This window comes from Cucurbita moschata, unplaced genomic scaffold, assembly GCF_002738365.1.
Source record: "Cucurbita moschata cultivar Rifu unplaced genomic scaffold, Cmos_1.0 Cmo_Scf00062, whole genome shotgun sequence".
Classification (NCBI taxonomy): domain Eukaryota; kingdom Viridiplantae; phylum Streptophyta; class Magnoliopsida; order Cucurbitales; family Cucurbitaceae; genus Cucurbita; species Cucurbita moschata.
Genome location: NW_019268578.1, coordinates 366,515 through 380,915, shown reverse-complemented (window position 1 = coordinate 380,915; position 14,401 = coordinate 366,515). Strand labels below are relative to the sequence as shown.

The 14,401-nt window shown below is 36.4% G+C and overlaps 3 protein-coding genes across 4 annotated transcripts; 1 reads left to right on the top strand and 2 right to left on the bottom strand.

Moving 5' to 3' along the window:
- Nucleotides 1–235: 235 nt before the first annotated feature.
- LOC111437157 (protein translation factor SUI1 homolog) lies at nucleotides 236–2,692 on the top strand. The gene is made up of 5 exons (XM_023075012.1): nucleotides 236–337; nucleotides 1,090–1,200; nucleotides 1,290–1,495; nucleotides 2,260–2,313; nucleotides 2,407–2,692. Exons 2-5 carry the CDS (start codon nucleotides 1,164–1,166, stop codon nucleotides 2,449–2,451), a joined length of 342 nt encoding a protein of 113 aa, XP_022930780.1. The 5' UTR covers nucleotides 236–337; nucleotides 1,090–1,163; the 3' UTR covers nucleotides 2,452–2,692.
- Nucleotides 2,693–6,287: 3,595 nt separating this feature from the next.
- Nucleotides 6,288–7,178, bottom strand: LOC111437171 (vascular-related unknown protein 1-like). 2 transcript variants are annotated; one of them, XM_023075030.1, is made up of 3 exons: nucleotides 6,756–7,178; nucleotides 6,605–6,679; nucleotides 6,288–6,478 (listed from the first exon to the last, which is right to left on the bottom strand). In XM_023075030.1, exons 1-2 carry the CDS (start codon nucleotides 7,113–7,115, stop codon nucleotides 6,659–6,661), a joined length of 381 nt encoding a protein of 126 aa, XP_022930798.1. In that variant the 5' UTR covers nucleotides 7,116–7,178; the 3' UTR covers nucleotides 6,288–6,478; nucleotides 6,605–6,658. The 2 variants fall into 2 exon arrangements, with proteins under 2 accessions (XP_022930798.1, XP_022930799.1); XM_023075031.1 differs by having other exon boundaries at nucleotides 6,288–6,473.
- Nucleotides 7,179–8,802: 1,624 nt separating this feature from the next.
- Nucleotides 8,803–13,538, bottom strand: LOC111437018 (homeobox-leucine zipper protein HDG2-like). The gene is made up of 11 exons (XM_023074841.1): nucleotides 13,012–13,538; nucleotides 12,633–12,859; nucleotides 11,999–12,116; nucleotides 11,742–11,930; nucleotides 11,182–11,604; nucleotides 10,995–11,096; nucleotides 10,654–10,854; nucleotides 10,308–10,482; nucleotides 9,771–10,042; nucleotides 9,517–9,612; nucleotides 8,803–9,437 (listed from the first exon to the last, which is right to left on the bottom strand). Exons 1-11 carry the CDS (start codon nucleotides 13,114–13,116, stop codon nucleotides 9,063–9,065), a joined length of 2,283 nt encoding a protein of 760 aa, XP_022930609.1. The 5' UTR covers nucleotides 13,117–13,538; the 3' UTR covers nucleotides 8,803–9,062.
- Between the last annotated feature and the right edge of the window lie 863 nt (nucleotides 13,539–14,401).

Genomic DNA, 14,401 nt, shown 5'->3' with positions numbered 1-14,401 from the left:
GTCAATTAGGATTAGGTGGGACCCGCTAAAGTAAAAGTGTGAGTGACAGTAGACAATAATTGCCCTTTCCACGCAATAATTATGATGAGATAGAAAATAAAAAAAGCTAGAAAGTGACGTCGTTTCAATGACAACCATGAGCCGTTAGATCAACTTCGATATCTCTCATCTCCACCGTCAAAATTAAATAGTTAAAAAAATCCAAAACCGGCAAATATCGATATAGTAGAAGGTTTGTGTGGCTTTCCAAATTTCTCTCTTATATATAATCCTCATTTTGACTTCTAGCCATTCAGTTTCACGTCTCTTCGCTACGGATTCACACCTTTTTCTCCTGGTAAATTCTTGTTCATCGCTCTCTCCTTCATTTCATCTATGAAAAATTCATTTTCTGTTTGTTGTTTTCGTTCAGTCTTTTCCAATTTCTTTGTTTGGGTTAGGGTTTTTTTTTTTTTTTTGAGATCGAAGCACAATATCCGTTAGTTCTCTGGGATTTTGCTGAGATGTAAGTGTTTTGATGTTTCTTAATCAAACCTTATACCTGGTTTGATTGTTATTGAGTGGCTTCTGTTTCTTTTTATATTTAATTCATGCACATTATTTTGATCCTCAATTTGGTTCTTCTGTCTGATAGGTTGCTTATGATTGTCTGTGTTTGGGTGTTTTTCTGTATTCTTAGCGAGCTATTGGTAGAATTATTACCTTCTAATTTAGGTTGCGAAGACATGATTGGTTATCGGGTTCTTTTAATTGTTTGATCCCTTATAGAGCTTAAATTTCTTCAATTTGTTACCGTGGATTTGAAGAAAATTCATAAGTAGTGTAGTGAAAGTCTATCAACTTTGCTTTTATTGTTCATAACCTATGTTTTAATCTGCTAAGTTTTGGTTTCTGTTACTTTTATGATTGAGGTTTTGAATTGTTGAGTGTATGCGCTTTTGATCTTTGACAAAGAAGTCTGTATGGGCTGTGGGGATCGGGAGGATCAAAAATTGAAAACAGGACTTGGAGATATATGGGGATCATGGGTGGATCATATTGGTGCTTCTGTGTCTGCGGTTTCATTTCTGTTTCTTTTGTCTTTTGCAGTTTTGAGCGGCTTAATTGAGAGCGCATAATTTTTTTGCTGGTTACCTGTGTTCTACTACGGACAGCCAAGTTTCATGTCTGAATTCAACGTGCAGATTCCATCTGCTTTTGGTAACTTCACAACTCCCTGTTCTTGGTTTTTACTTTTTAGTAAGTTGCATCGGTTGGTTTGATAATTCATTAATTGTATTGATGGTCAGACCCATTTGCTGATGCAAATGCTGAGGACTCAGGAGCCGGGGCAAAAGAGTATGTTCATGTGCGCATACAGCAACGTAACGGGAGAAAAAGTCTGACAACTGTTCAAGGATTGAAGAAGGAATTTAGTTATAACAAAATACTTAAGGACCTGAAGAAGGAATTTTGCTGTAATGGCACAGTTGTGCAAGATCCTGAGCTAGGCCAGGTCCGGTTTCCATCTCCCTCCTTAAAATGATTTGTATTTATGCACCTAACATTAAAACTAAAAGAGACTAATAGTTTTCGATTTTGGATAATGTGGAGAGAAGGGTCATGTTGGGGTTAGTGTTAGAACTTAGAACAAATGGGGGAGCAAGAATAATGGTAAAAACAAACGAATCCAGGGCTCCCCAAACTAAGATAACCGAACGGGGTCCATTAGGCTTCTCCGAACAGACAATACAAACTTGCTTACTCTACCTCACTTGTCTTCCCTCGTGTATGTTAAGTGTCACAATCACACTTTGCTATGCCTATTTGCTTAGAGAAGGTATAGTATGACTGCGTGCGCGAATAGGCATAGCATACACGAGGGGAATACCGAGGGCAAACCAATATTGGTGGTTTGCTATGCCATCATGAACAAGAATTCTGAAGGTGTTATTAGCACTGCTACATATTGTGCGGTAATAGGATTTTGTCTCTTTTCATCTTTTCATTGAAAAGTTGGTTTCTTGCTTTTTAAAGAACACAATGGTAGGAATGCTTAGATGCATATACTTTTCTTTTTGCGGGGAAAATAAAAGTATCATACCACTCCACAATCAATGACATCACTTGTAATGGAGTAGCTTTCTTTTATCAAATCTACTTGTTTTCCTTCCTCTTTCATTTGAATTTCCAAATCAGGTCCCGGCTACATGTCCTTTGGACTCTTTGCTTAGAAGTGGATTCGAACAACTGTGTGACAAGTATTTTCACTTTATGCAGGTTATACAACTTCAGGGAGACCAAAGAAAGAATGTGTCTACCTTCCTTGTGCAGGTAATGAATGATTGAATATTATATAGTTGAGATGAGAGTGAATGATTGAGTATTATATATTGATTCTCTTTTGTTTCCGCATTGTGATGATAGGCTGGGATTGTGAAGAAGGAAAATATAAAGATTCACGGTTTCTAAAGAGCTTCAAGGTTGAGAATTCTATTACTGTTTACAGCAGCTTAACTGACAGTAGTGGACATAATATATATATATATATATATATGGTAGAACTACGTTTAGAAGTTGTGAGTGCATGTTACAACTCTGGATGCTTTGGTTTGTTGTTATGCAGACAGACCAAGTCATGGATTATTGTTATCATTATCATTATCATTATTATTGGGCTCTTTTAGTTAATACCACTTCTCCTGTTCTCTCTTCTTGATTACATGGACCAAATATATTATATATGTGCAGAGCATTGTTCATCTCTGAGACTCTGCATTTCCCCTGCTTTCCCCACCATCAAATTATGTTTTTGTACTTTACTTTTATTCATTCATGAGGCTGCTCTGCTGCATTCGTTACTCGAGTTAGGATATCGTGGATTTATCTGTTTGTACAAATGCACGGTATGAAGATTTGAACCTTTTGGATTTCGACTTCTTGTATATGGTATCAATAAACAGAATGTAAAGGTTAAATTATAACATTTAGTTCGTGGGCTAATAGTACTTGAAGATGTCGTTGTGTTGCATTTTGCTTTACTTTCATTCTTACTTTCAAACCCGCTTTCGAAGATCTCTTTGTTCCTGTTTTCTAAAATCTTCTTCTCAAAACATTGCACGGCCATAGGCGATGTGAATTTAAATTGGGTTAACTCACTCGGTGTTGGGAGCGAGTGTTGCACTTGTGACAAGTGGTATCAAGTTGAAGGGTATGAATTTTTAGTTTGTTAGCTTTCAATTTTGTCATGTCATTGACGTACTTAACATTTTTGTTTTTGTTTTTAGATTCATGAATTTCCTCGAACCTATTTGACATCTTGAAAGTTCAAAGAACCTATTAGAACGTGGACAAAATGAAAGAAGTCTGATATTATATAATATGTTAATGATTGTTCCATTCCTTCCAAATTACTTGCATCCTTTTGCTGTTATGTATATAATAATAATGATGATGAACAAATAATGATAAAGTTGTGCAATATTTTGTTATTGCAGCCGTCAAAATCCTCATTAATTAAGCATAGGATTTGCAGAAACATATGTATTGAAAGATATGAACCAGGCTGTCAGATTTTATGCTTCAAAATTACAATCCACAAATCTTAAACTTTTTAGTGTTTTTAGAATTAGAATATTTGTCCTCACCAAATCTCTATATGTTTCTTTATAACAATTTGTTTGCATCCCGGGACACGACTCTTTCACAATCTCACTCGTTCGAGTAATCAATGAGTTGTCCATTATTTACATTGAATTTTATGTCTAATACACTACGAGAAATAATGGATACAATAGCTTACGAAAAGCACTGTTGTAGACATTTTATAACTATAAAACCGCACTCTAAAGTTCCACGCTCACTCAATGTTCAATCATGCATTACATCTATTTGCTCAAGTTGAGATTCGAAATGGTTTTGTTTAAGCTAGTAGTGCGAGCAAAACTCGTACAAATGGTATTCCAAGAGCAGGCAGTGCTTTTGGTACGTATATCTTATTGAAATCGAAAACCTCGACATTCCCATGTATCCTTGTGACACGATCACACTATTTACTTGGTTTGAACTACTTCTAAGAGCAAAAACAATCTCCACAAACCAACACAGATCATTTTAGCATATTTTGTCCTGATTCACGTGTTTCTTAAAAATCTATCCAGAGAGTCGCACAACATAGAATTGCTCCAAGCAAGCACGTTTAACTTTGAAGTTCCAATGATCGAGCCACCAAAATTAAAGCTGCACTCTCATTTGAATATAGTCTTAATTAAATCATATATCGTTCATTTACTCATACATTATAATATATTATTGACGAGTAAACGAAATATTGTAGTGGTTCTTGTTGTTAATATAATGTGATTGATCACCTAATTTGAGTTTGGTAGTTAATTAAAATTTAAGGCAATCCCTAAACTATGTACAAATTAATTAATCATCTCTCTAATTAAACCGATTGATGCTGCCCAACTAACCAAACCTGACCATATAGCTACCCGTTTCTTACTTTTTTATTTTATATTCCAACCAATTCATTACTCTCATCAAATTAATTGATGCGATTTAATGTTTAAAACCGATTTTATTTTCCATTTTCGAATAATTTTTCGTTAATCTGCATGTTTATGCCAACCCGAGCATATCTCAAATTGTTGACAACGTCGATGTTGAGGATTATCGAGAAGAGTAGTCCCACGTGACTAATTAAGAGGATGATAATGGGTTATAAGTAAGGAACACTATCTCCATTGATACGAGACCTTCTCGAAAAACCAAAAGCAAAACTATGAGAACTTATGTTTAAAGTAGACAATAGAATACCATTGTGGAGATTCGTGGTTCTTAACCGTCGGTATAGATAACGAGCGAACAATATTATATTATTGTAGAGATTCGTGGTTCCTAATAGTTAGTATAGATAGCGAACGAACAATATCATATTATTATGGAGATTCGTGGTTCCTACTCGTGGACATAGATAGCGAGCGAAGGAGAAGAGATTCGTGTACAAATTTTGATCATTAAGCTGAATGTCCTAAGCTCAACTGCCATTGCACATGGAGGGGTCTCACTTTGCAGTCCTTTCTGATTTGTTTATTTAAATCACTGCCCCCTTTCCTTTTATATATTTATAATTTAACTCATCCTCTTATATTCTATCTTTTCTTTATTTATAAATATTTTCTAAAGTATTTGTCGTTTTCTATTCAACTCGGGACAAGTCAATTGGTTAAAAGTCAGAGATTCAAATTTTACGTGATATCTTAAAATTTTATTAGATAAAACCTCAATTACCATCCTAGATGATAAGTCGGGTTCGATCATCATTCCAGCAATATGTGTACGTTTTGGCTCCTTACGTGTCGGTGGCAGCTTCACGATTTTAAAATGCGTCTATTAGGGAGAGGTTTCCACACTCTCCCTTCTCTAAACGATGTGAGATTTCACAATCCACCCCCTTGGGAGCCCACCGTCATCGCTGGCACACCACTCGATATTTGGCTCTAATACCATTTGCAACTGTCCAAGCCCGTTATGTATCAGCGTTAGCCTCAACGTTTTAAAACGCGTCTACTAGCGAGAGATTTTCACACTCTTGTAAGAAATGTTTCGTTCCCTTCTTCAACCGATGTGTGTGTAACATTTAATTATATTAAATAATTAATTTAGCGTTAGAATAATAAATATTTTGAGAGTGGTCCAAAACTTAAGCTAGATTCTCATTACTCTCTCTAAAATGGAATAAATGAAAGAAAAATAATATCTATTTATCCATCAAAAAGCTTTAAACTTCCATGTGAAAACCATTTTTTTGGTCCAAACATACTATTTTTGAGACCAAACATTTTACCTTTTCAACAACGTTTGAATAATGTCTTGTTGTTTGAAGGCCAATGATTTATAACAACAAATTATACAAAATATTTTTTTTCTTTTTTCTTTTTTTCTATTGGATTTGTTGTTCTAACAAGAAAACAAAAATTAGCATTCATTAATGTTATATGATTAAGAGATTTAGAAACATGTTTGTATCTAAAACATTGATTGATTGTGTTTTTTTTGTTCTTATAATTGTAATTATTATACCGAATTAGATTGTAATTATTATACCGAAATTGAATTAGATTTTACATTTATTTAGCACATGATATGTTTTGAAAAATTTGACCAAAATAACTGTCTTTATGAGTTGAAATCACACACTCAAATTACTCTAAAATTTTGGATTAGGGTTTCAGTTAAGGCAATCGAATAACGAACCAGACTAGTTTATTAGCTCGTGAGTAGGAATCTCGTATCGGGTACTGGGTGAAAGAAAAAAACTTGATTACTCGAATAATCCAAAACAACGAACGAAACGAGAGAATTATAGATTATAATAGCGAGTTTGAGAGCTAAAATTACATGTAAATTGGACTCAAACACAGCCCTTTTTTCCTTTGCTTCTCTGCAGCTTTTTCTGGGTTTGAATCATAATTCCCCGATGGCCATTGCTGCCCTACAAAAATCCTCAATTGGGTTAAAAAAAACACAAAAAAGGAACAAAACCCATAATTTTAATCTTACTTTTTTTACATCTAAAGGGTCTAACAAGGTAAATTATTTGACCCATAATTATAATTACCGTGGAGTTACGGATCACGACATGTTCATCGATCCTAGGATTTAGATGGGTTGTTCATACGTTCAAATCAGCAACCTAAAACAGAAAAATTCAATGAAATAATTGAAAAATAAAGCAAAAATGAGAGGAAAAAGAGAGAATTAAAGGGTACTTTTGGAGTTAGAACAGGAGAAGTGGCCGTATCTTCTAAGGAATCATCGTCAAAAATCCTCTGAGTTGTTGTTTTTTTGAAGCTTAGCTTGTTTGGGGCATCCAAAATCACCTCCCCAACGCTACAAAATGGGCTTAAACCATTGATTTTTTCCTTATTGGCTTCTGAAATGTCCCAACTACAGCTCCCACTACTTGAACAACACAAAAAACTGCTTTTTCTCTCAATTTCCGACCACAAATAATCCTCTAGATACTCCGTCCACCCACTCTCCGACGGTTCTTCAGCTCCTGTGGCGGCGGAGGAGGATTTCTCCGGCGGCGGATCAACACCGGCTGCAGCGGCGTTCTTCTTGTCCATTCAAAGAATGTTGAGAGCGTGAGATGAGAGCTTGTGAGAAGGGGTTTAAGAAATGAGAATTCCATCATTTGAAATATAAAGTTTATTTTTATTATAATTATTCTATTAAAAATACTATTTTAGTTACTTGAAAATAAATAAATAAATAAATAAATATATATATATATATATATATATATATGCATTTCTTTCAAAGGGGTAAACACGAGCGGTGTGCTAGTAAGGACGTTGGCCCCAAAGGGGATGAATTTGGCGGGGTCCCACATCGATTAAAAGAAAGGAATGAGTGTCAACGAGAACATTGGGCCCTAAAAGGGGTGGATTGTGATATCTCACATGTTAGGAGAAGATGTGATGTCTCACATTGGTTGGGAAGGAGAACAAACCATGGTCCCATATCGATTGGAGGAAGGAAAGAGTGCCATCGAGGACGCTGGGCACCGAAGGGGGGTGGATTGTGATGTCCCACATTGGTTGGGGAGGAGAACAACCCACCATTTATAAGGATGTGGAAACTTTCCCCTAGCAGACGCGTTTTAGAGCCTTGAGGGGAAGCCCGAAAGGAAAAGCGTGTTTTGAGGGGAAGTCCGAAAGGAAAAACCCAAAGAGATTTTGTCTATCCAGTAATAAGGAAGTGGTTGCCGTCCTCTCAAAATCATATAAAAGATAAAGTTGTTCGGCCGCCGGTTCTCTTTTATATATATATATATATATATTATCGAAATTAAATGATGATAATAATAATTTTCGGTATAATTATAAGTTTTTGAGATTGAATATTTTTTTTGTTTTTTTAGAAAATTAAATTAGAAATTAAAAATAATAATAAAGGAATGTGGGAGAGACAAAAATGATGGGGGAAGGGGTTGACTTTTATGTGGAATTAGATGAGATAATATAATTAATAATTTCTGTAACAAAACTCCGACATTATTTTCGTGGAACATAATTCCATACCATGACTCTCAAGGAATCCTACCAAACGAACCTTTGACTCCTTCCCCGCTAATTCTGCCGACAAAATGTTTTTTGGGCTTTTCAGTTTCGGCCCATTTAGAAACTTAGGTTCTTATTGGGCCGTTTCAACAAACCGTCGGCGTGGGCTACGACGGCCCAGGAGGAATAAACGACGTGTCGTGTCATTATGTTGTAGAGCAAAAACTCTAGTTGGGATGTTGTTTGGGTAGATTGGATTCAAAATTTTAGGTGGGAAGTAATTCAAATAGAGTTCAAATCCAACCGATCTAAAAAAATTATATTTATTCACAGTACAAAATACTGTAATGAAAGGAAGATAGGAGTTCATCGCTAGTTACTTGACCAAATAGAATCGTCCCGTTTCTATAGAACCTATCACTAAAATATCCCTAGAAGGAGATAGGATCGTTCCGTTTCTATAGAACCTATCACTAAAATACACCTATCACTAAAATACCCCTAGAAGGAGATTGGGCTAAGCGGAGCGAAAAGGGTTTAGGGCTAAGCGGGGGTTGGGTCTTTCTGTCTAGGTATCAGGTATGACTGTCTGGTAATCAGGTTGTATTGATCGGATTATCGAATCATATGGTCCACTAAATATTAAGAATCACTGATTTCAATACAAAATTCTCTAACTCGTGATTGTAAAATTTTCACTCGAGAACCCTAGTTTAGTTCTAACAATTAGAACAGGTACGATCTTGGTTTCGAACGATTATAATTAACCCCATTCAATAAGAAACGTTCATTCGAATTGAGAATGAAAGTCAAAATACATACACATGCAAGAGAATACATAATTACTTCATTTAAGAAAGGTAAATTCTTATGAAAAGAAGCAAACTTGGGTGATGAAGAAACATTCCAATGGACAAAGTCAATACCCGAACCCCACCATGAAAGGACCCTTATTTCTTCATTAAGAGGTGCGTTCTTGACTTCTTCCATTCATCTTTCTTCTCTGCAAATTCATGGATTCTCACACGAAAGAGAGGCTCTAATCCTCTCCACAGTACAAGCAATCAGGTTGTTAACCGTTGCTACCGACCCAAGTGATAGTTTAGCCGTCGGAATCGAGTCGACCAAGATCTGAAATGCAACGGTTAACAGCGACCCGCCCGAGCCATGTTCCATGATGTTGTTAGCGCCGTCGTTGGAAGCGGCGGTTCCGTCGGGAAGAATGGCAAATCCAGAGGGGAGAAGGGCGACGTAATCGGGATCGCCACCGTTTAGTACCACGTTGATGGCCACAATGTCTACCGGAGCGTAGATCACAAACGCGGCGGTTTGATCCGTGATGTTCTCTTGTAATATCAACATGTTGCTTTGACTTGAATTTGGACTCTAAATTTTACCACAAAAAGTGTCAAGTAAAAGCAAAATTTATGATTTGAATAAGACTAAATTTGTAAGAAAAACTTACATTTACTCGTAGCAATGAGACCGAGTTGCCCGTGTCACGACCATTGGCAATGTGGGCCATTTCTTGTACAACTCCACCGTTCGATAGAATATCCCACTGTAGTATATACGAGCATATCGTAATATAAGCACAATCTCAATTCATTTTACTAAACAAACGAGTGACCTTATATAAAATTAGGGCTTTGACCGACTAGGTCAAACTCTCGATAGGACGATTTAGAAACATAACGAACCCTAATTGATCGTACATACCTCGTTACGAGAATTTTCATCTCTGAGAAAGTCGAAGACTCTCTTAGGAGGAACAGGGAGCCAGAAGGAAGTGGCGGCGCTGAGGACAATGCCAGGTGGTCTGCCGGGATCGTCTATGCTCTTACGTGTCATGACTCTGACATCATCGGCTCCCGTTCCAGACAGTGTTGTCCACGTGTGCGCGGTAGACGCGCTCACTCCGCCGCAAAAGCTCATCACCATTCTCTCTGCTAGCTTCAGCATGCTCTTTCTTCCTTCTTGATTCATTATCACTGATACCAATTTTTACAATGATAATTTTAGGCCTAAATATTTTATTTTTAATTTATTTTTTCATCATTTTTTATATTAAAAATATTTTTAATTCTTTAAATTTAGCTTTGATTTTCTAAAACATATATAAAAAAATAGATAAGAAAATAAAAAAGTTTGGAAATTTTTTTTTATAAAGTTAAATTTCAAATGGTTATTAAAAAAAAACCTTAATTTAAGAAGATTTTATATAATTGAGTGGAGAGAAATAGAAAATCAAATTACCACCGGCATCACCGTTCGGAATACTCATCGTCATGGCACTAGCAAGACGTTCACACTGACGATCCAACGTGGCGATCCAACGCTTTGCACCGAAGGCGTGGCCAGATCTAACAAGTTGATTGTATAAACTATGAATCCCTCGATCATCCATCTCAACATGCTCAACCCACGTAACCTATATCAACTCAAATATAATTCAACCGACATAAACCCATAACCGAAAAGACCAGAGATCGAAATTTTCATAAACCCATGTTTTAAACTAAAAAAAAACTCCATCTACATCTCACCTAAACAACGTCATAGAACGAAGATTCAAACCTTTAAACTCATGTTTTAAAATTACCTTAGAATAGCCTTGAGGCATTTCTTGGATCAAACATCCCGAAGGCCTTCTTCTACATCGAAGCGCAGGAGCAGGGCGTAAATTATCCAACGACACGTCCACCACAGCCCATGTTCCCTCGCCATGTTGCTTACAGTACCTCACAAAGTAGCTCTCCCGAGTCGGAACAAGCGGCGATGGCACTTGCAATTCCGACGCCATCTAAATGAACAGTTGTTAAGAATAAGAAACAGAAGTGGGATCGGAAATCAAGATACAGATAAAATAAAATAAAATATATCAAATATATTATTAAGAAAAAAATGTAAAAATATATTTTTGTTGGAAATTTTGGGACATACCACTTGTAATGCACCGTCGTAGTTACCGGCAACGCCGGTGGACAGAATCTCCAATGTCGTAGCCCTCGAGACAATCCCAGTGAATACGGCCGACCACTGATTCTGAGGAACAAACAACACCGGAATGTTACCGGAGGGACCAAATTCCGTTCAATTTTCAGTTATTAAGAAGGATTATTAGAGTTACCACGTCCATGAGCATCTCCACGAGGCTGATATGGTTCATGACGACGACAGCGGTGGCTCGAGACGCTTCGGTGCTAAACCCGGCGGGTTTGGGTCCGATTCCTCTAGGGAAGGTTCGGACATATTCATCTGGGTTAAGCAGTGTGGTTGAGCCATCAAGGGCTGTCATCCACAAGGGCTCGCCCATTTGAGCCATTCGGATTAGTTCCTCCATGGCTGCAACCGCCAGCTCGATGATCATCGGCTTGTCGGCCTCCGACGGCGTGGTTATCGTCCTTAGAAGGTCGGCCGCCCCGAACATGTCGGCTCCATAGCTGCCCATTCCGAGCTCTAGAGGATGTGTGGGAATTGATGGGGAAAGAAGAGGGAAGCTTGAAACTGGCTTTCCTACGTACTTTGCTGCTATGGCTGAAATGCGATCGATCTACCATGCAAAAATTGAGTTACAAGCTTTTATTTATTTTATAAAAAAAAAATTATTTTTGTTTAAAAATTATTTAAAATTTTAATAGAATTCATAATCCAATCCAAAATTCACGAAAACCCTAAACATTTTGGTACCTCTTCTCTTAAGCGGGCATTTTCGAGCCTGAGATGATGTTCATCAAACGACATTTCTCCGATGGCGGTCGGGCCTCCACAATTGGGGCACGTCGCATTACTGAGCACTTCTCGATACCTCATATTATCGGCTCTAAGCTTTTCGTTTTGTGTTCGGAGGTGAGTGTTCTCATGTCGCTCGTGATGAGTCTGAAGAGAGTAAATATAAGCATAAATTTTTATATTCAAATGAAAAAAGAAACCATTTTTGAAATTACCTTCATCTGAGTTCGCTTGTTTTGGAACCAAAATTTGACTTGCAATGGCTCTAAACCCAGCTCCTTACTTAGCTCCTTCCTTTGCTTGTCATCTGGGTGAGGACACTCCTTAAAGAACCTATGCCCACCAAAAATTTCACCAAATTACGTCCCGACTCTCCATAATGATATGATATTATTCACTTTGAGTATAAGCTCTCGTGAGTTTATTTTTCGTTTTCCCAAAAAATCTCGTACCAATAGAGATGAAAAAATCTACACCCATAAAAAAATTTCACCAAATTTTAAACTATTCGTAACAAAATTTGTTAAAATCGACCCTTCATGATAGTATGATATTATTCACTTTCACTTTGAGCATAAGCTCTCGTGATTTTACTTTTCGTTCCCCCAAAAAGTCTCCATATCAATGAAGATGAAAGATCAGACACCCACAAAAAATTTCACCTAATTTTCAAGTTATTGTTAGCAAAATTGGTTAGAAATCGATATAATCCACTTTGAGCATAAGCTCTCGTGGCTTTTCTTTTCGTTTACTCAAAAGACGTCGTACCAATGTAGACGTTCGATCAACACTTTAATTAGCAGACATGGAACAAAATTGAGGTATTTTAAGGGAAGTGGGTTAGCTTACGCTTCCATTTGTTGGATCTGGTGCTGAGTGTGGCGGTGGTAACGCTTCTTCTTGGAGCGTTGGCGGTGGTCTTGGTCGTCACCAGAGCCAACCTCGTGGTTCTCGCTGCTTGATTTAGTGGCACTGTCGAAGTCCTCTGCTTCTTTCATCACCCCATAATCGCTGTCTGGCAAACCGCTTTGTGGCATGTCTAATGCATGTAGCTGCGCCCCTTCCATCATATTTGCCTGCACAATTATGCATTTCTTATTAGTCTATATCGGCCTAAACTCACAGTGAGCAGATATTGTGAATGGGCGAGAACGATAATTAAGACCTTACCCACCAAACACAAAATTAAACACATTTGATTGAAGAACACTGGAAATTCAACACTGACCTGACCAAGAACAAGGCTCGCCGGAGAGCCAAAAACACCGACATTCCCATTTCTTCCGATCATCGACGGCGCATTTCTGGCTGGAATCATCATTCCGGCTGGCATTTTCCAACTTTTTAGTTGAAGAACAGTACAAAATTACTTAAAATTACACAAAAAACAGCATTTCTTTGAAAATTGAAAAAGGGGTTTTTTTTTTTTCACATACAATTCCCTCTTTCTCTCTCTGCTTTCTTTCTTTACAAAAATAAAAAAAAAAAACCCAAATCAAAAAACAAAAAACCCAGATCAAATCATACACCAAATTGCCCAAATCCCAATTTTTTCAAGAAACAGCCTCAAAATGAAGAAGAAAAAAAGGGTTTTTTTGGGGTTTAAAGATATGAAATTCTTGAAGTGGACAGTGAAGAGATGAAAAGAGAAGAAGAAGAAGGTGGGTGTGGAGAGGGAAAAAAGTGGGGGAGAAGAGTAATTGCAGAGCGTATTGAGAGGGTGGGATGGCATTTAATGGTGGCTGGAGGAGGCGTAATTGCAATTTCTCTTCACACACACATATATTAACGAAAAATAAAATAATTTTTAAAATTTTAAATTTAAAAAAAAAAATTAAAATTTTAAAAATTTATAATTCTGCCCTAGGAGAGAGCTTGAGTGCAATGAATGACGGCTACCAAACAAGCCCTAATAAAAATTTTATTTTATTTATTATTTGGAAACTTTTTAACATTCCAATTTCTACCTAATTATCGTCTTAAAAAAAAAGTCTCCTCAAGGGAATTTTAAAAATTTTAAATTATTTATAAAAATAAATTCATATTTTATTAAGGTTTGTTTGCAATGTTTATCACAAACCCTAATTAGGAAATAAAATTATAGAAAAAAAAATGATCTCTCACAAATAAAAGGGAATTTAATTAACATTCCATTTATTGCATAAGATACCATAAATATTGGATGCATGCGTTTTCATCTGTTTTTAATTTTTGTTCACAATTTAGATTTTTAATTATTTTTTTTTAATTTTAAAAATAATTTTAGTGTTTGAGCCATAATAACTGATTACAATATTTTCAGGTGGTTTTTATTGGATGGTTGTAATAAACGAAGGACACACTGCTAATCTTTATTAAGGGTTTTGGGTATTAAACCAATGGAGATTTGATATCATTATTATCAAACTATACTAATGGAGAATTGGGATTTAAAGAATTTGGTTGTTTTTATGATTTATGAGAGAAAATTGGTACTTTCTCGGACGAAAACCATCAAAAAGCTTGTAAATTAGGTCGATGCGAGCGTGATTTTGAAATATTAGTATCTCTCGATTTCATAGATTTAAAAACAAAACTTATGGAACGTCTTATGAATCATAGAGTTAAAAATTGAGTAT